The following is a 21,176-nucleotide window of genomic DNA, read 5'->3' as shown; positions in this document are numbered from 1 at the left end:
CGGTTTTTAGGTGGTACCTGTGAGTGATATTGCAAAAGTGAATTGAGTCCAAAGTGACTCATTCTTTAGCTAAATGACACAGTAAAAATACAAAAAAATAACAACGTATAATTTATTTTCTTAAGTACTTACAAACGAAAAAAGTATTACAAGTCAAAATGAAAAGAACGATAAGATGAATTCCTACAATAATCTACTACGCGAGCATGGATTAATGACAATTAGGTACTTTAGATATATGCATAAATGAGATAATAGATTACTATAACACAGCTTGGTGTTCGCACATTCTTGACAATATGGTGGTAGTAATGCGGATAATGGAGAAAATAATGAGTATACAATATAATATATTTCGACAAAACTAAACGTACAATTCCTAAAAAAATAAATATATTGCGTTATGATCTTGGCTTGTGCATATTTAACACAATCTTCAGTCTATGTAATTGAAGAACTCGAGTTGCAAAGAGCTTATTTTGAATTTGGGCAAACTAAAAAGTCTTTTACCAGTACTCCTCAATCTCACTCAGGTAACAAAAATCTGGTTGTTATAAGTCTAGGTACATATTTACATGGCAAAGGAATTCACTGTAAATTTGACTTTTCGAATAAATCAATAAATTAGGAATTTCCAAAAATTTCTCTTTAAACGCTGGTCTTAACTCTCAGAAGATTCCTTTGTAAACAGCGTTTAAAAATTGATCACAAAAAGGAATTTCAAAGTCTAATGGGAATTATTCGAATTGGTGGGTAATGCCAAGGAGTGTGAAGACTTGCTAGGGGACCTGGGAGATGGGGGACTTGAACCTCCTGCAGGCACCTGAAAAAATGCGACATTTTATTAATAATTAATTTTTCCATGTATAATAATCGTATTATAAACAATAGAGTTTGGAACGGTAAACACCTCAGGTGAGTGCTAATAAGGCAGTACTATTTCTGATTGAGAATCTCAAACTTAAAAGATTAGTCTGATTACCTGCATTGACATCTCAATTTGGACTGCGGAAGTTGCGGCCTTCGCCAAAGAATTTCTTCTGTAGTTGTTGAAATCAATCGAAGGCTTTCTTCGACTTAAATGCCTTTCCACCCATTTCAACATGGTGAGTACTGAATCTGTAGAAGGCAAACGCCGCTCTGCCGAGGTCTTGATAATATGCGAGGAAGTCACTCGGAAAGTTGCAGCCATACCTTTCAAAGCCTGAACCAAATGGTCTCTTATTCATTCGCACTGAAACACATTGGTATGGTGTCTTACCTGCATGGCATCTTCATCAGTTGCGTCGTCCCCCACATAAATAATCCTGATCCTCTCACTCCAGTCGACTCCAAAGGCGGTCCTCAGAATGTAAATGGAAGCCCTGCCCTTATTCCACTGCACTGGAGGTTTGGCTTCGATGGCACAATGGGCTTTGCCCACTGTAAACCCAGCGTCTTCGATCATTTGCTTGGCGTGAGATTCCAACTCGGCTCTTAAAAAGTTTCAATGTTTGCAAGTGTCTTCAGATCACTGCATAGGGCTTTACCTTAGGTGATGTGGAGTCTCCCTGAAATGGAATGTGAGCAAGGCGCCCTTGTTCTCGACCCATGCACCGTCCCTACAAACTGTTTCTTGCAGTTGCCTCATTAGTTCTCCGACCTTATTGTGGAACTCAGTGGGCATGGGGTGGACAAATCTGGTGCCGTCTGGATGCAGGATTTCAAGGCCGTGGTTGCCAGCATAGGTGATACCATCAATTCCCACCTGAATAATTCATAAAAATTCAGGTAAATTCTTACGACCTTTTGGTCAGAGGGTCAAGCGTAGTGGTCCACACTTAGAAATTTATTACCATTTGTTTCACGTTATCCACGTTCCTTCCGCTGACAATAGCAATATAAACGTCCGAGAGATTGGAAAGCCTTTCCAACACTTTCTTGGTCTCGGAGGGAATTATGGCCAAATCGGGATGTGGAGCTATGGGGGCCAAAGTGCCATCGTAATCGAGCAGTAGGGCCAGTTTCAGGGTATTCCCGATATACCTGAAAATCCAAGTTGGGAAATTCATTCAAACGCACCGAATTATCTCACGTACTTAGCTAGATATTCGTCGAAATCATCTAGGGTCACTGCAGGCATTAGAATAGATCCAACCTCATCGTGGTCATCAGCAGTTTGAAGAGATCCCATGGCACTTAGGAAACTTTTAGTCCAGTAATTCACGTCGTTCAGCTTCTCTCTCCTTCGTAAGTAGTTCATTCTTAAAATTCTCTCATCTTCTGGCATTGTCAATGCTCTGAAACGCAAGATTTTGAAGTAATTCGCCGACCTCATTGCGCCCTTCTAAAACTTACCTATGAATAACTTCTGAGGCATCGTCGATTTCATAGGGATTGCAGATGAGTGCTTCGTGCATGGTCTCTCCAGCTCCAGCAAAAGGAGAAACGATCAACACTCCGGGAGGAATGTTAATCTGGCAAGCCACGAATTCTTTGGCTACCAGATTCATGCCGTCTCTCAGAGGCGTGACTAGGCCAACTGCTGAGTCCCTGTAGAAGGCGGCAAGTTCGTCTTGGGATAAACTCCCGTAGATGTATCTGATCGGAGACCAATTGGGAGTGGTGAATCTGCCATTGATCCTTCCGACTAGCTGGTCCATCTCTTCTTTCAACTCTTGGTATTCCTTGACGTCGGTCCTGGAAGGTACCGAAATCTGCAGCAGCGAAACTTTTTCCAAGTGCTCCGGATGCTTCTCCAGCAACTTCTCGAAGGCCAACAATCTGTGTACTAGTCCTTTGGTATAGTCTAGCCTATCTACTCCTAGGATAATTTTTTGATTTGTCGATATCACTTTGGGCGCCTTCTCTGCCAATTCCACAAATCGCTCGAAGGGAATTCCAATGGGCAACGGTCGTACCCGGACAGTCCTGCCTCCGTGCTCTACCAGCAGGTTCTTCCTGTCGACGCGACAGCCCAAATTTCTCTGACAACAGTCCACGAAGTTGAGGCAATAGTCTGTTATGTGAAACCCGACCATATCGCACGCGAGCATACCTTGTAGGATTTCATCCGACCAAGGAAATAGCCTGAAGATGTCCCAAGGGGGGAACGGAATGTGTAGGAAAAATCCTAGTTTGCATGCGATTCCTTCTTCTTCTGCGTACTAACAAGTGGTTCCCTGATTAAAAATTCTGCTAACACTTAGGTTCTCACATCGTACCTGCCTAATCCAGTTGGCAGCTAACATGAGATGGTAGTCGTGCACCCAGATCAAGGGTAAATCGGCAGTGTTGCGAGGTAGCTGTCTGAGAGCCCTGAGAGTGCACTCTGCGAACTCTTTATTGGCAGTTACGTAGTTTTTCCAATGCTCTCCTTTGAAACTGGCCCGATCTGGCATGGAGTGAAAGAGAGGCCAGAAAGTTGCGTTGCAGCAGCCGTTGTAATACGAGTCGAAGACTGCGGGGTCCATCTGGACTGCTATCACCTGATCCAGACTTTGTAATATGCTTGGAAACCTCGCTGCAAAGTCAACAGTACCTTTTCGGACTTGAGACCGGCAGTGGGGGTGATATCATCCGGGTCACTTTCTGGGATAGGTTCATTGGGGTTTTCGAGGTGGATGCCAGGCCAGCCAACCCAGAAGCCATTGCCGTTAATCACCACGGGGGCTACTGCAGTCACTAGGCCGCCAGCACTAGAATTTACCAGAAAAATCTCTTATTGGAAACAGAAATCTTTGGGATGCATTTTAGCGGTTTTGAGCGTATGTAATATCTCAAAAACAGTACCCTAAGGAAACCTTTGACTCATAGCATATATGTTTCTTTTATCTCTAGAAACACGGGGTTATTTCGATGTTCCAATTTGATAAGTCGGTACTGCTAATTAGATCGATCAATAAGAACTAATACTTTTTAAGTAGGTAGAATGAATTAAAGGGGGGAAAGGTCGAAGCAGCATGTAGACAGGTAAATGTTTACTGGGTTATCTTTATTGAGCACTATGTATTTTTGGTGTTATTGTGTAAATTTTCATGGCACTTATCGGCTATATTGTCTCACATATGTTGCGACCCGATGGAGAACAAATAACAATGAGGAATGTTCCGTGTGTAAAATGTACTCTACGTTTCGTGCAGAATAATCTCTCATCGTAGTTCGAGCCGATTGTCGCTTTTGAAGATTCTGGTGCAAAGCACCTTAACAATTGAGCCCTTATTCAGGTACTTCTACATAAGCGTCGAATTTAATGTGCTGTGAACTTGAACTCTAAACGAATCCAGCGTGGTACAACCAATTGAACCAGGAGGACGGTCTAGTTGAAATTAAAACAGAACGTATTCTTCCAGGTAAAGTTGCCACTACATTAAAATAGTGGCCCTAAGTGCCAAATTATGAATGTGCTCTCAACTGGCTAACTGCAAGCTAATTGCCATAGAGACGTTGAAATATTGATCGTCTTCTTGGTTGCTACGGAAACCACCTTGATGTTAGAGTTAACAGCACATGAATAATTTGGCCCTATAATTTAGCCCTAGAGAGAGCAACATTCTATTAATGTCAATTAACAGTAAATTCTAAAGTTCGGTTATGGAGAACTGGCAAATACATTCCAATGTAGTGAACTTTATTAAGTCTTAAGGAGGAAGAATATGTCCAATAATTCCGCTACAAGAAATAGTCAGGTATTTCTGAGTAATACTTCAGAACTGGCCTTTATTCGAACAGAAAGGGAGCGACTTTTTACCCGTTGTGTGTGTATTATATTTGCTTGTACTTCTGCTTCTTTTCCTGCCCCCCTTGTATTTCTGTATTTCCTCTAAAGTCAAGGTAAGGTCCTATTGCTCTCAAATAAATAGCCGTTCAATGTTCGAATGGTTCCAAGACGATAAATTATTGACGAAATATTCTTTAGGCCCAGTTGCATGTTTTAAATTAAACTCGAGTTTAAATTTAATTCTATTCCGAAAACCGTTTCAACCAGTTAGATCGTTGAGCGAATTCTGTCTAGAATAGAATTGCTTATCCGTCATTTATTGTCTAAATCATTTAGTCCGTATGCAGATAAAGCTCCTCATTGATTTTCTCTGTGAAACTTTCCCTATTCACATCAGAATTTATTCCAGAATTGAAACAAAAATCGTCGAATAGTGATACTACTAGTATCTACTACTAGGGCGTGAAAATCTCCAATAATATCGAACTCTAAACAAAACTAATTTTGTCCCTTTAAACCGTTAATTGCTACCAATACTCATATCGACCTATGACTTAAAGCAGCCGGCACTACTGCGCAGCACATGACATCCTTTTCTGGTGCATACACCTAACGGAAGACAGAAAATACAATGCAAGAGCCACCTGCAACTAAGCCTAGTTTATTATTTAGGTCAGCAGCAACACAGACCGACTTTCTTTAACCTCATATAATAAACAAAGATAGGGCGATAGGTGGCCTCAATACGACTTAGTACGTTTAGCACAGCGGCAGGAAATGCGAGTTTACGCAGACAAATTCATTTGTTAGTTTGAGCATTGTTCGAGAATTTTGATTTGAAAATGATTGAAGATAAGATTTGTCTTCTGAATACCCTGTGCTTGCACTGGAATTTCCGAGTAAACCCCTCTCTACTTCCAATGCAAATTAGTTATCCTTTTGAATTTTAAGAAGAATCTGCAGAGGTACCGTAGGGTGCATTCGAAGGCCCCCTTCTGCAGGTAGATAAATAATGGAAGGTTTTGAATTGGGGTTTTTAAGTCTTATACAGGGTGCTCCTTAATAATATGCGGATATTTTAAGGTGGGATTCTACATGACACCATAATGGTAGTTTGTCACCATTGTAGTTGTCATCATAGAAATATCTCAAGTAGTTTCGGAAATATTCATTAATTTCCATTTTTTTTCCGAAATTTCGCAGCCCTGTATTTTCGTAAGGGGGCATTTTTGGAACATAATTTATAAGACAAACTATCATTATTTTTTCATGTAGAATCCCACCTTAAAATATCCGCATGTCATTAAGGAACACCCTGTACATCTGCGCTAACCATTAATGAAACGATAAGGTACGTGATCATTACGACTTACCTAGCTTTCCTCACAAGTGATCCGTCCTTCTTCCTTTGGAGTACGAATGGCAGTCTGTTGGAGATGACGATCATACTCCCCGTGGAGGAGACCACATCTGCGGAAGTAACCCTAATTGAGTGTTTCGTTCTCATTGTTGCTATTTAAAGAGGTTTCAGACAAAGGTACTAAACGCGGCTAAAGACTCATAACTACACGAGGTTTACCACTTTGATTTTTTTCCACAAAAAAATCTATGTAGGTGCTCTCTGCACAATATTTAACGTAATACTGGGTAAACAACACCATCGACCGCTTCTTTAATGGACAAAGTCGACTTTCTTAGGGTCAGCGAAGTTATCAATGCTCTGTTAAATGGCTTTGGTCAATATGTTTTGATTCACTATCAGAACTATAACAATCGACAGGGTGAAACATTTTATTAACCCGCTCTGCCTGTGGCCCGTCCTGCAAACATTTCTTGATTGGATAAGTTGTGTTGCCACTGTTCATTCACATAGTGATTGGACGTAGTCCAAAATTCAAATTAATTATTTATAGTGTGTTAATTAACTGTTGTAGTGTTATTTTTATGAATGTGGGGGCAATGGTTTACCAACAAGATAGTGGGACACCTCGCAGAGCGCAGTGGTGCCCCGTCTCCATACCAACGGATTAAAATCTCAGGATTCAGGAACCGATCAGGGATAAACAACACTCCGAGAATCTTCAAACTGTCTGGCTTGGCAATGCAGATAACCACGAGGAATCCGTTCACATTTGAACAACAGCTGAAAATCACGCCGGCTCCTGGTGGTCTACTGATTTCGAGATTCTGACTGACGTCAATTGAGCTGACCTTAGTCGCATTTTTTGGCCCCGAAACAACTGGATAAGCATGATCCGGTTTAGAATGTGAACGAAAAAGAAAACGGGAAATTGAATTTTTTTCCCTGATGGCTGGGAGCGTCGGTGGACGCCCAACGCCTGCCATTATCGAATATGAGTAAAGTATAGACCTTTGCGTTCCGTGGTCTCCATTCTGCACGTTCCAGCGAATAATGCGAAGTCCATGAGACTCATAAATAATCGAAAAAAATCCGGCTTAATGCCTCAGTTTCTTTGAGAAGATAAGATCGCATTAGGCCAAAGACCTCCGCAATTAAGCGCGTCTCAAGTCCCAAGAACCATCGTACATTTTAATCAACAACATTTTTTTTTATCTTATAATAAGGTCATTGCCTTTGAGGAAATTAATCATATTTTCAATTCGGACCCTCAGTTTTTTCTACATAAATGTTGTGGTACACAAACAAATATAAATAAAGATACAGCAGCGTCCGTCTTGGACTCTGGACGTCTGAGATAAGCGATTTCTTTGGAGTGAAACCTCCGGGTAAAGCAGTAACTGAGTGACTCACCGAAATCCAAAATTACATCGTCAAAGACCGTCTTCAGGAACAGTGAAGGGGCCATTTTGGCTAACCGGAACGGGAAAAGTCTTATCACTATCAATCACTAGTATCAACAAACCCACACTCCATCACACGAAAAGGGGGTTCTAGTTATCTTGAGTATTTTCAGAAAACTAACATTCACAAACACGAATTCTCACCTAAATATCACACGGGCATTTCCTCTCTCACAAACCACGAGTGGGGATATCTATTTTTGATATCATAAAAATACTAAATGGAAAGATGCAACGTTTCATGTATCCTAATTAACAATGGAGTGTGTTTTCAAAGGTTTTAGACACAAGGTAGTAATTAGATTGTGTGGCTGATCAACACGTGCACTAGGGATGTTGGTTCACAATTACTATTCAGAAATTGTGTGAATGTAAGCGGTAGATAAGATAATCGGACTGTTGGCGTGTCTTTAGGTATAACGTAATTCCCAAGAATTTTCCAAAAAAGAAAGTTACCTGAGTCGTTTGAATCACTTTGGCTTGCCCGATTGTCGGGCATTATTGTCCACATCGCTATTATAAAACACATTTCTCCCTTCTCTTCGGGACGAATGTAATTTTCATAATGTACAGGGTGAGTCAGTTTGTACTAGTAGCACTCTGCCATTCGGCAGAATATCTTATTTTAACTTTACCGAGTCATTTAAACGTATGTCGGAAAACGCTTCATTTTTGTGATACGGAGTGTCAAAGTTTTTGAATTTTTTTTGTGTTTCCCACACAGCTCTTATAGTTCATGAGATAATTTATTTAAATATTTACCATTTGTTACTTATGATGGTCCGCAAATTTTGACGCGTCTAGAAAATTTAAAAACCTACAGGGTGATATTTTTTCAGCGGTCATGGCCCCTTTTGCCGATGACTTTCAAATTTGGCGTATGGATTTTGGTGCCTATTTAAACAACTTTTCTTAATAACATTGCGCCGTATTTGACACATAAAAACACTTTACTCCATAGGTTTTTTGAAAATTTCGAAGACACCTGATTTTCTAAAAGTTAAATTATGTTAGAAATTAATCTTTAACTTTTTACAAGAGTCTGTTCACCCATTCAAGAAGACATATGAAAATTTATATATTTATGTTTTTTTAAATGACGAATAAGATACTTTCTGCAGTTGCCACGGCGCTAACAGAGGACACAACTTACGGTTAATTTTATAGAATTTACAGTTAATAACTTTTTACCTAGCAGGTTCGACATGGAATTCGATCCAAAACCTGAAAGAGCAATTGTTTTTCCATTAACTACGTATTCTTGTTTCACTTTGATATCTCGATCCAATTTCGAAAAAAATCTATTTAACAAAAATATGTTTAAATTTTATAACAAATTAAAATCGAAGCAAGCCAAGTGGATTTTAATTTTCTGAAATACATAATTCGTCAGCTGAAAAAATAAAACTTTGCAAATTTTCAAATGTTTAACTTAGATATTTTCAGAATAGCGACATAAAAATGAATTAAGGTTTAACTTTTAACCCCCTGTATAGAGGGTGTCTCGAAAAGGTTTGTGCGGAATTCTATCACAGATTTCTGAGACGAAAACGTGACGATTTAACTCGATTTAGTTTAGTCCAAAAGTGAATGGTTTTCAAAATACAAGAAGTCAAAGCGAAGGTTAAAAAAAAGAAAAAAATTCATTACTGAACTGTCAAGTGTGGCATCGGGGAGTTTTTAGGGGTGAGAAATTAGAATCTCTACACATTTTCGATGCACACTGTAGAAAACGCCGTCAGCTCAAGATGAACTCTATTGAAGGGGGCGAATTTTTTTTTACACCCAGTATCAAATTTATTTATGACTAAATTTATGATTACATGGATGTTCTTTAGAAAAAAGGTATCGTACAAATTCCTACAGGCATTCCTTCTTGAGATACTTCAAGTATGATGTCCGCTGCACCTTTTGAGAAATAACTTATCACGTTATATTTGTACAGTTGAAATGGAAAAAATGAAAATATTGAACGAATCTTCAATTCTTATTATTTCCTTACATATTTAATTTTTTTTTACTACACCAGTTTTTTATTATTTATTTTGCTGCACTGTACGAATAAATATGCACTGTAGAGTTATTTTTCAAGATACGTAGCGAACTTTAAACTAAAAATATCTCACCAAGGAAGGCCCGTAGGGACTCGTACCGAACTACTTCTTTTTCATAAATCATGTAGGAAAACACAAATTTAATCATAAATAAATTTTAGGTCGGGTGACAAAAAAAATTGCTGTCCCTTAAAAAGAATTCACCTAGCGCTGACAGCGCCCTCTACAATGCGCGAAAATGTAAAAGGGCTCTGATTTCTCGTCCCTAAAATCCCCGAGGCTAGTGGCGTTATAAACAAACTGATTCATTAATTTCCTTTTTTTAATCTTCATTTCGACGTCCTGTATTTGGTCCCTCCACTTTTGGACTAAAATAAACTGGGTTAAGCCGCCATGTTTTCGCCTCGTGATAGAATTTTGTGCAGAGCTTTTAGAGACACCCCGTGTATATCCGAAATAATTATCTTTCGAAGTCTCTCCAATAGTCACGATTTCACGTGCGGTAGCTCCAGAGGTCGGTTGTCCCATTGTTAACGAATCGCCCTCTGTAGAAAAAATTCCTCAAGTCACCCCGAGGTTTCTTCTTCTTCGGAATAATCGCGGCCCCGTTTTTCAGCATTCCCTGTCAGGTTTTTAGGGGGATTTGCTGTTATTGGACGGAGATGCGATTTCGCCGAAAAATGGGAAACCATCTAACGAACTACGAGACGCATCAATGGATTAGGTGATATTCCCACGAAGGGCTTTTAAATCGATTGATTTTAGACGTGATGGGGAAACCGCAGAGAGAGTGAGAATTTTTATATGAACAGAGATTTCTCAATATATATATTTTTTTCTTTTTAAGAATTTAAACTGCGATGGAAGCGATTTCGAAACCACAATCGATCTATTCGAGAGCAGTCTCAAAATAGCCGTTGAATGCCGAAATCTCAAGTGCAGGCTTGAGGACAACAAATTTCCAAATAAGACTAAAATGTTGTTACCGAGTGTGTTTACCAAGTGATCACGTTGAAAGTTAAATATCGGGCAAATGTGTGAAAATACACACAATTTGGAACCTACCGCAAATGAAAATATGCAGTGCAGCCAAACACGCTCATCCACACGTTATGCAAATATTTTCCTCGATCACGAACGTACCTGCCAAGTCGTCTACCCAATGCACCGACATGATGATCAATAGTTCCGAGGTAGGAAAATCATGAATCTACCAATAAAACTATCATCCACTGATCACTCTCGCGGGTCGTTTCGTATAGTCGCTGCTAGATAAACACAACTCAAGATAGGTGAACATAAAAATCTAAATTTAGTTCTCAGCTGGGATCGTGCCTAATCTTGTTGATGCCGATCACTGCGATCTGAGGAACTTCACTAAGTGCCCGAATTGTCGATCATAAACTCGACGTTATCTCACTTAGGGATGGTGCGAAGGACGAAATGATGGAGAAATCATTTGATTTGTGCGTGATCATTTCAAAGGTATCACGCACCGTGTCGGTGGTACCTACTCAATGGACTGACTCGTGGGGTACTGGGAAAGCGAGACAGGAGCAGTAAAAATCGAATTCGCGCTAAGGTGATGCATCTCTTCGTTGGTGACAATCTGCACGTGGTGTGCGGAAATGAGGTCGCTGATGACGCTGCCTCACAGAATTATGCGCAGCTCAGTGAGGCACGAACGTGAAGAGAAGAGGTATTAATTGTGGACATAAAGGCGTCGAACAAAGCTCTATGCAAACAATCGCACTTTTAAGATGCCATAAGGCAATCGTACAACAATTTGCAAAACGGTTTATGGTTATTTCCCCCCAATCAAACGTCTGCAACATGCCTGGAAATCGTGATCCCGACCACGTCGTGTATTGTACATCATTCAACAGGAAAAAACCGAATAAATGAAACAATATTTGCTGAAGGGTTACATGTGCTTTGCATATATTTTTCGCAAAATTCTGAGAGTAACGCGATTTTTTTTTCATATTAATAATAAGCCCCGTAAATCCTGTACTGACCCTTGGGTGCTATCGCGGCTTGAACCGCTCGAAAACTCGAGTACCACTCTTCTGAACTCACTCGATCATTCCACGGAACTCTACTTTATTTCCTCGAGTACATTTTACTGCGTTACACGTTCGCATCATGCAGCAAACAAGTGCCCGCTGCGTGGACAATTTCTCTGGAATTCTATCCAGAGATATTTCGGGAACATAGCCTACATATGTAGCTTTTTAGGTGTAAAAAACGTGTTTTGAATGTGATCCAGAAAAAGCGGAGTTCGCATGGAGGAATGAATCACCTTCAACGTGGACTTCGAACTTTCTGGATCGGTGTGTAACGCCTGTTTACGTGTTTTGGCGCCACATGGGCAGGAAGCGTTCGTCAGGGTCGAAAGTCCGTGTTTACGATTCTTGAAAAACATTTTAAGGGAATTTCTATTATGCGCGTCTGATGCGAGGAGCTAACGTTGAGTTGCCATTTTTTCAGGTTTTGGAAAATGGAAAATAATCTGAGGAGGCTAAATCTGGTGAATGGGGTGGCCGAGGAAAAAATTTGAAGCCAAGTTAATCGATTTTGACCATCGTCGATGACGGAAGTGTGAACTGGTGCGTTGCCTTGATGAAAGAAGACTTGTTCCTTTAGGGAGGTAGTCAATAAAAATGACCCCACGTGCATTTCAAAAAACTGACGTCGTCACTTTCCTGCAGATACAGGAACGGTTTCCGCTTTCTTTGGTGCCTATTGTCCCCTTTGAGTCCATTCTTTTGAATGTTCTTTCGTCCGAAGTGCGAAACGATGAATGAACAAATATTGAAAAATCGTTTGTTAACACTTCACGAAAGTACCCAAAACAACATTCGAATGCAGTGGTGCTTTTTGATCGTAAAACAAAGCACTCGTCCCTAGGCCTGCCAAGGTCAAATGATGCTTTTGTTTATTTTGGTAGGTCCAAGGACACCTTTATGGTACACGGTTAAAAAAGGCTTTTTTATTGCCCATTCGGCTCCACCAAAACAGAAAATTCTCAAGCTACTTACTTTGGTAAACTAAATTATACCTGTTCAATAAATGGACTGTGAACGTTTTTAACAACATAATATGGGACAATATTGAAGTAATTAATAACGTTTAGAGTGCGTTAACGCTGGCGCAAATTGCCTCAACTAGCTTTAACCAGTTTGGGTCGGGCACAGGAATTTTGTTGCCAAGAAATTGCGTGATTTGAGAGGTTTAATAATAACCGAAAATATTTTTATCATATAACAATACAATAAATAAAATTAAATTTCCGCATTTGTGGACGCATACACAAGGATTTGTTGGATACTCTCTTTTACTTCGATTATCAGCCATTAACCTTCGCTCATATAAACATCGCTCTATACACATAAAATTTACTCGCTTAAATTTCTAAAATATCCATGTTCTTTTTTTTTGGTCTCTTGAATCGAGAGAAAAAGTTTTCGTTTAATTTTCTTTATTTTCTCTTTCTTTATTATTTCCCCATTTTCTTTAAACACGCACTACACCTGCCTGTCCTGTTTGGAAATTGATTAGCTAATTGGAAAGAAGCTTATTTCAGACATTTTGAATCCAAATTTCGTATAATATATTTTCATTTCTCCCTCAAGAACGGGTGAAACCTGACCGGGAAATATGTAGATTTCTTACACCATGCGAAAGGTTTTGGAATAACTAGATATAAACAGAAACTTATTACTTTCATGGAAATACCTTTCCGGAGCTATAAGTTATATCATACTTTTTTGGGCAATAAAACATTCCAAACCGATTTACTGCGAAATCCATTAATAATAGATAATAAAGCGTAAGTGTGCGGTATGAAATCTTTAATATACACAATGAATTAACTCTATTATCGCCTATTTTTATTACATAAGTAACACGTCCCCAAATCAAACTATAATCGCAAAATAACTACGTAGCAGATAAATCAGTTAAGCCTCCATAAGCTTAAGTGCATTTGTAGGAGTTGCTTATATCATCTGCTAAATAAACCGATAAATAAATCAAATCTAATTCCGCATTAAATTTTGAAATATGACGTTACTGTAATACTAAAATATATGAGCACTTGAGATAACATGATTAACGGTTAAGAAAATTGTTGTTTTCGAACATAGCGGTGCAAAACAACTGACAGTTTGCGTATATTCGTAATGAAGAAATACTTTGAGTCACGTTCCAAACTGTTTGTGGTTGCAATACAGGGTGATTTTTTAGCGCACCGACAAAGTGTGGCAGATGAAAGGTGAGGTCATTTTAAGAAAAAAAATCTTCATATAGACACAGTATGTCCTATTTCAATTATTTAAGGATTTAGAGGACTTCAAAATTTTCCACATACATATAACCTATTTATTATCAAAAATTGCACAAATAAGACAATTAAAAGTAAAAATATCATCGTAATTGCTCAAAAAAAGCTCCTTGTGCAGAAATACATGTTTTACAATGACGAAATAATGAATTTTTCACCCGAATCGACATATATCTACAATTTCTTCTATCAGCAGCAGTCATCTGCATCCATCTAATAACGGATCTCTCGTGTTAATTGTCTCTTGGTACGCCATTTGTCTCATACGATCCCATAAGTAGAAATCCAAAGGATCTAAATCGGGAGAGCGCGATATTCATGACACTCATCCGGTATTACCGATCCAATTATTGAAGTCCTTTAAGTCCTTAAATGCATAATTAAAATCGATTATAAATCTACATGAATTTTTTTTTAAATGCCCTCTCCTTTCGTCTGTTTCACTTTACCGGTGAGCTAAAAAATCACCTTGTATGTAGCGTGCAGAAAACTGTTTTTTTTTAACTGAATGCCCGGTATATTATTTCATATTAGTAGTATACTATTTCTGAATACATTCTCCGAGGACTATCTATGTATATTAGTTTTTCCGTAATAAGGCTGTGTTTTCGAATTTAGCAAAACTTAGTTTCTTCGTTTTTGCTACATTTCGACTCAATTTTTCCCTATTTATTATGTGTTTTTTTTTTATTTGATACTCATTGTGGTTAATTTACCTACAGAAGTACCGAAATATTTATTCTTACTCTCTTACTTCCCGAGTTATACTGAGGATATAGATAATATAGGCGTTTTCAATGCTTTCTACTGAGAGTTTTTAACATGATTTTCCTTAAATTCTTGAAACAGGATTTTTTTTTATTGGACACCTTGGATAGCACAGAATATTATGACATGTAAATCACACGGAAAAATGTCCTTAAAAATTTTCCTATAGCCATCTCTATTACCGTATTCTCACAATCGTGAAAAATATTTTTGCGAAGCATGGTGTGATAAAACTAATTTTTTCCATATAAAACGCCCTGTACAATTATGCGATTAATTGATTGCTAAGGTTAAGGTTAATTTACCTATAGAACTATTTATATTAATCTCACTTAGTTTTCGAGCACCCACTTAGTTTCACATTATTCAAGGACTTTTCAACAGATTAATTGATTTTTTTTTGTTTCAATTTATTTTTATTTAATAAAATTTGAGTAAATGTGACGAATTGCTTCAGATAGTTGGTAACAGAGCCAAATGATTTTTTCTCTTACTCGCTTCACATTCTTAATTTGCTGCATAATGAGGAAATAACCCCATGGTGATATCTTCCACCCCGTGTTTTACTACATGTCACTTTACCGGTGTTCGAGAAATTAAATATACTTTTACTTATACCTATTTTAGCGGTAATTGACATTGTCTTATAACTCTACAAAATTCCAAGTAGTCTAAAAATTGAGAAAATTGATCGTTTTCAACACAACTTGAATAAAGATGTATGCAGGGATGGCATTGAATGGTACAAATAGCTCACGTTTGATCAAATATTCAACAGAGGGTCGAATTTTTGCCTGGAGTTTATTGATTAAACTAAGAAATAAATTCAAGTCCTTATGTATTGATTAGTTTATCCATGGAAAGAATTTATAAAAAAATATGTGTATAGTATAAAACATAATATAAGATTCCTTGCAATTCAAGCAATAGAAACCAACAGCACATGAAACTATCGAAGAAGGAAGGATGTACTGAAATTATGCGTTTTTTTCTTCAAATTTTATACATTTTACTAAAAATTTCTGAGGTAGCTGTAGGTTCTCCCTGATTTTTGGGCACCAGCTGCTACCTGATAAGTTACGATCGTTCCACTCATAGGTTGAAGTTATATTCCAGAGATACATGGCCATTTTATTAACCATTTATTGTTGGAATCCTCAGTCCTTACTCTCCATACTATGGAGATGGAATTCATGAAAGGATAAGAATATGGAAATTCGAAATATGAATCGGGGGAAGGGGGGGGGGGCTAGGCTACCCGATGCTAGCAGAGAAAGGTGTTTGGAGTAGGGAAAACAAGACCGTTGTTTTTACTCTTTAGAATATTTTTGCTGCGTAAAATATGATGTGCGAACAATAGGTAGAGTACAAAGATGTCCCCCTTAGACTACCCACGAAGACAGGCTTCGCAATAATGACCCCTTAATCTGTTATTTATAATACGTTGTTACCTAAAAGATTAGTCAACAATGAACGGTACGTCGAACTGCAATGAAAACACTGTTTATTTAAACAATGCCTTTAACGATTTTTATCTACACCAAACTAATAATTAGTTTAATCGGCAGTTGAATTATTGCTATTGAGCGACACAAGTGAATTAAATGTGGTGTCGTATGCGTAAAATATATTGAAAATGACCAAGTCAAACTAACAGTGTGTTGTTATCAACTTCGTCAAATTTTCCTTCGCCATTTGATCAAGATAAGATGTATCATCGAGATTAATTAAGATTTAAATGCAACAATTAAATAGCACGATTTAATCTTTTAAAAAATCGGAACTCGGTTGTGTGGCAAAACCTATAGGCAACGCTCTTATAACACGCACATGCAACGATCCTCTGAAATATTTAAAGGATGTAAAATTTTCCATCAATCGATAATCTTTGCCCCTGCAGTTTATTATGACGACTACACAGTAAGATCCAGTTTAATACCTTTTATGTTTGCTATTTCTGGACTCAAAAGCTTCCCAAAAATTCGTATGAACGCCAGGCTACACCGGGATACTTCCTGGGAAGTATCCCGGTATAACCCAGTGAGCTTAGAAAAGTATTATAGACTAAAAATAAAGAAATAAATCTAGATAAATGTCCCTGAAGATAAATACATGTTAACAGCTAGAAAAAATTCAATGGTAAAAATAAGAGGAAAACATACGCCGGTCGGCAAAGCTGAGGCAAAATCGTCGTAAAAAAACTTACCTTGGGACTGGAAGTCGCTCGCTGAGGGTACTCTGGGATACTTTCGCCACAGACCCATAGTCATTATGAAATTTCAAAAATCACTCGTATAATTTCACACTTTCTGTTTACCTGGGAACGTATACGATTTCTATTCTATCGGTTGATACTAAAATTTCAAGCAACTAAACAAATCGCTGGCAGTGGACAAAGGTGCGTTTGCGCCAGTTAATTTACCTGTAAAGCATGTGCCTGAACAGAACCGGATTCAGACTTGAGGGGACGGGGTCTAAAAGTCACATTTGAGGCCCCCCTGACATGAGTTCCAATCGAAAGCTTCGCGAATTGTAAAATCATTTAACTACAAATTTTGCGACCAACTGGTGTTCAAGAAAAAAATTCTCCATAAAAATGAGGATTTTATGTTAAATCCACTCACAAATATCAAAAAGTAAATTCTTGGCAGGAGACTATTACCTGAAAAATAAAAGATCTAATTGGCTACTGAATGCACTATTAGTAAGATATAAGCTTACCCTATAAACAAATGGAGTCAATGCCCCCACAACCAAACACATTTACGTCACAAAAATCTCGAAAAATCTACGAGAATAGAACTAAACTTCGATGCTTCAAATTACTGAAAATTCAACTTAAAACACAACTTGAAGAACTATAGAATTCACTAATTTAATACTATTTTTTTCTAAGCGAAAATAGACGTATTTCAACCACCCGAAACCTATAAACAAGTGAAAGTTCTCCAACCTCCAAGTTGCGCAAGTGTGTGCAACCCCTAGACTCGCATCCAGTTCAACATGGATATATTCCAGTTTCATCCAGTTTTCCAGGATCAATTCCATGGAGTTTCATGCACGAAGATCATGGCCAGATCGATAAATGTCCGTCTTTAATGTTATTAAGGGAGATGAGGAAATCGGAAAATAGGTCGAGGAAGTAGGGGAATGATCAGGCGTTATTTTTTTGTATCAGGTGTGTTTTTTGTGAAGTGATTAGAAATGCGAAAAGGCAAACAAAGATTCGTTTTAAATAGATGAAATGTCTGTAGGTAGGACACAGTAATGGACGATATTCTCAAATAAAATTCTTCATGCGCTAAGGAATGTGAAATTGGAAGAAATTTGCAATATTGACAATTTGGTGAATGAACATCAGCTATCATTTAAGTAGCCTTTAAGCCGTTTCAGGCGAAATTCTAGCATCTGGTGCTCAACAAATATTTGCAAAATCAAAACTTAGCTTAACAGATTGTCGTAGATTAGATTACGAGGGATCAAACTAAGCCTTTGAATACAACACTGTTATCCACTAGTAATACGTTGATTCAGTGATTCATTGTTACTGTATACAAAAAGGAAACTGACTGAACTGTGCATGAATTGACCCAGAATTAAGATGTCAATATAAATAGAAATTTTCATCGCTATTTGATACAAAGTTAAGTTACAGGAAAGACAATTCTGGATTATTTGGGACATCGATAGAGTATATTGATGTCAAGAGTCTACCAACGATCCATATTTTTCTACTAAGTGTTTAAACAAATATAGCTTAATCTTTGATTTTACCATTAAAGGATTTCATCCAATCAGACTGTTCTTGATAACAATTAGTAAACTGCTTTGGGTATGGAAAATATCATATACCACCTCATATACATCATGAAAATTATTGGTAGTTAAAAAATTTAAGATGTCCGATTCAAGTTTTGATCGTGGCATATCAAAGCTGGGTCCTTCGGCTACTGCGGAATCAAACCTTAGTGAACTTGAAACAAAATCAATTTTTACATTTTTTATACAAAATTGTCATGTACGCCACTGGTTTGTCAATCAGTGCACTTCTACCCAAGTCTGTGAAATAAATTGACGCCATAGCCAAACTCTTCCTTATAAAATTTGATATGTTGGAAAATTTAACATATTTCAACTGAAGAGCAGTTTATAAAAAAAATTAAGACGCCATTTCAAATATTTTTCGCTTTATTAATAAGGGTGTATGGCGCCATCTGTCGACTTAAGCTCTAACATCTGCCGAAGTAAATTAGATTCCATTACAATTGTCAGCTCCATGAAACTAATAGTAAAACTACCCGCAAACAGAGGGCGCAGTAACCGTCAATTCGCTGTATTTGCCATCTTTAGGCTCAAATCTTCACAGATTAACACTTATTACTAAAAAGAACAGCGGTTTCATAGTATAAATATTATACAACAACTCTACATAAAGTACTAATACCGAAACTGATTAGAATCGGTTATGACTTCACAACCTCCATCACGGAATTTGCTAGTATCTGCACTTTAGTATTCCTACTTTAAATTGCCAATAAGCTTCAGCTTCCACGTTTACATAAACGAATTTTCTTTCGCAATATTCAAGATCTTGTGCACCGGCTACAACTTAAACTTTTCAAATAAATCGTTATATGATGTTTATGATAATTTGGCAATTGAAAAACCAGTGGCGTAGACGACAATATTGCACAAAAGAATAAGTGAAAATCTGGTTGTTCCAATTTCAACGAGATTTGGCTCCGCAGTAACTATACGGCACAGCGTTGGTATGTCACGGTCACAACTCGAATAGGAAAACTAAGATTTTTTTAGCATAAACATTGAAATTGTTAGATTCAAGTATTTACCATGGCTTACTAAAACTGTATCGTATACCTACTGCAAAACCCAATCTGGTGGTAAAGTTTTGATTAAAAAATTCTTTCTGACGAAAAAATTGTCAGTTTTTCTAAATAAATTAATTATGTATACGTTAAGACATTTAACAAAAACTCAATACTTAACGAGTCAATTATCAATCGTTGAATGTTTTTCCTTAATTTTGTTGCTCAGTGTTCATTAAAATTAAAGAGGATAGGACAAGTGCTACGATGAACTAGTCACTGAAGAACTGTACCTTTAATTGCCCAAAGTTCAACAACAAAAAAGTTTTGTTGGAATCTAAACCAGACAATGAGTTGAAAGGCTTACTTGAAAAAATATTAAAAAAGTAACTTTGTGACAATTTAAATATTACATTTTTCCAGATTGAAAATTCTAGGTACTTATGATTGTTTTGTAATTCATAGAACTTAATCAGCCCGATAAAACACAAAACTTACTTCTCCTTAACTTTGAATTATTATCAAAACTCGTTCCTTTTTAGCGGATTTAATATGATGATATATACATATGTACATGTGTAGTCTGCTCATTGCTTGCGCACAGTCATTGTTCAGGTAAAAACAATAGTCATTATTATTGAATTTAAAGGTCCAATATTTATACAAAGTGATTTTTAAGCTCACCGATAAAGTGAGGCAGATGAAAGGTGAGGTCATTTTAAGAATGAAACTTGATATAGACCTATGACCGATTTCAATGATTTAAGGGTTTAGAAGGCTTGAAAATTTTCCGCATATGTTCATTACTAAATTTTGCACCAACGAGACACTTAAATGTAAAAATATCAAAGCAGTTGCTCAAAATGTCTTGCTGCAAAGATTCTTCACAAGGACAAAGTAATTCATTCATTTCTTATATCCGCAACAACCATCTGCATTCTATCTAACAACTACCTTTTTGTGTTAATTACCTCTTGATACACAATTTGTTTAATATGACCCAATAAACAGAAATCCAAAGGATTTAAGCCGGGAGATTGCGGTGGCCATCGAACTGGACTGGCATTATATTATTATGATCTTTAGTAATAGGTAATATGTGGAAAACTTTGAAGTTCTCTAAATCCTTAAATAATTGAAATCGCACATATTTCTATATGGAGTTTTTTTTCTTAAAATGACCTGCCTTTCGTCGGCCTCAGTTTGTCGGTGAGCTAAAAAATCACCCTGTATAAGATGTCGAAAGTCGCAACTTGGGTGCACAGTATATTTAAAACTATTACTAATCTAGAGAAAGCTATTTGGTGATTGGTCGATTTCCAAGGTGTGCACTTCACAAACCAATAAAAACAAACATAATTAACAACAATTTCAGGTATATACATAGAAAATTTTCCTTAGATAACGTTTGTAAAATCAATCCGCGTCTAAATTAACCAGTTTACGTTCAAAAGTTGTCTATCTGGGTCTTGGACTTTGAACTTGTTTATGAGACATAATCGCAAAGCATTATTTTATTTGTTTATGAGTCGCTAATTTATAGCGATTTTGCGGGCGGTATTGCGTGGAAATATGCCGTTATCATGGTTTTGTCTAAAGACATGTAAACGATAAACAAATTAGGGAAAAAGCGACACCAGATTGTCCAAAGGAGATCAATG

General features: G+C 37.4%; 1 protein-coding gene across 3 annotated transcripts; it reads right to left on the bottom strand.

The window, feature by feature from the left end:
* Window positions 1-98: 98 nt before the first annotated feature.
* Window positions 99-17,052, bottom strand: Tps1 (Trehalose-6-phosphate synthase 1). 3 transcript variants are annotated; one of them, XM_066294163.1, is made up of 11 exons: window positions 16,896-17,052; window positions 6,073-6,169; window positions 3,521-3,677; window positions 3,204-3,467; window positions 2,338-3,146; window positions 2,079-2,279; window positions 1,836-2,025; window positions 1,530-1,747; window positions 1,262-1,475; window positions 983-1,204; window positions 99-823 (listed from the first exon to the last, which is right to left on the bottom strand). In XM_066294163.1, exons 1-11 carry the CDS (start codon window positions 16,957-16,959, stop codon window positions 728-730), a joined length of 2,532 nt encoding a protein of 843 aa, XP_066150260.1. In that variant the 5' UTR covers window positions 16,960-17,052; the 3' UTR covers window positions 99-727. The 3 variants fall into 3 exon arrangements, with proteins under 3 accessions (XP_066150260.1, XP_066150262.1, XP_066150261.1); XM_066294165.1 differs by lacking the exon at window positions 16,896-17,052 and adding an exon at window positions 10,720-10,870; XM_066294164.1 differs by lacking the exon at window positions 16,896-17,052 and adding an exon at window positions 7,473-7,649.
* Window positions 17,053-21,176: the final 4,124 nt, after the last annotated feature.

This window comes from Euwallacea fornicatus, chromosome 20 (assembly GCF_040115645.1).
Source record: "Euwallacea fornicatus isolate EFF26 chromosome 20, ASM4011564v1, whole genome shotgun sequence".
Taxonomy (NCBI): Eukaryota; Metazoa; Arthropoda; class Insecta; order Coleoptera; family Curculionidae; genus Euwallacea; species Euwallacea fornicatus.
Note: the sequence above shows the minus strand (reverse complement) of the source record. Positions and strands in the feature narration are given on the sequence as shown.

Bases quoted from the DNA above. Each gene is read 5' to 3' on its own strand.
- Tps1 (XM_066294163.1), bottom strand. From the start codon at position 16,959: ATGACTATGGGTCTGTGGCGAAAGTATCCCAGAGTACCCTCAGCGAGC. The intron at 1,205-1,261 runs GTAAGACACCAT...CATTTGGTTCAG, and splicing joins CTGATGAAGATGCCATGCAG to GCTTTGAAAGGTATGGCTGC. The intron at 824-982 runs GTAATCAGACTA...GCATTTTTTCAG, and splicing joins AAATTGAGATGTCAATGCAG to GTGCCTGCAGGAGGTTCAAG.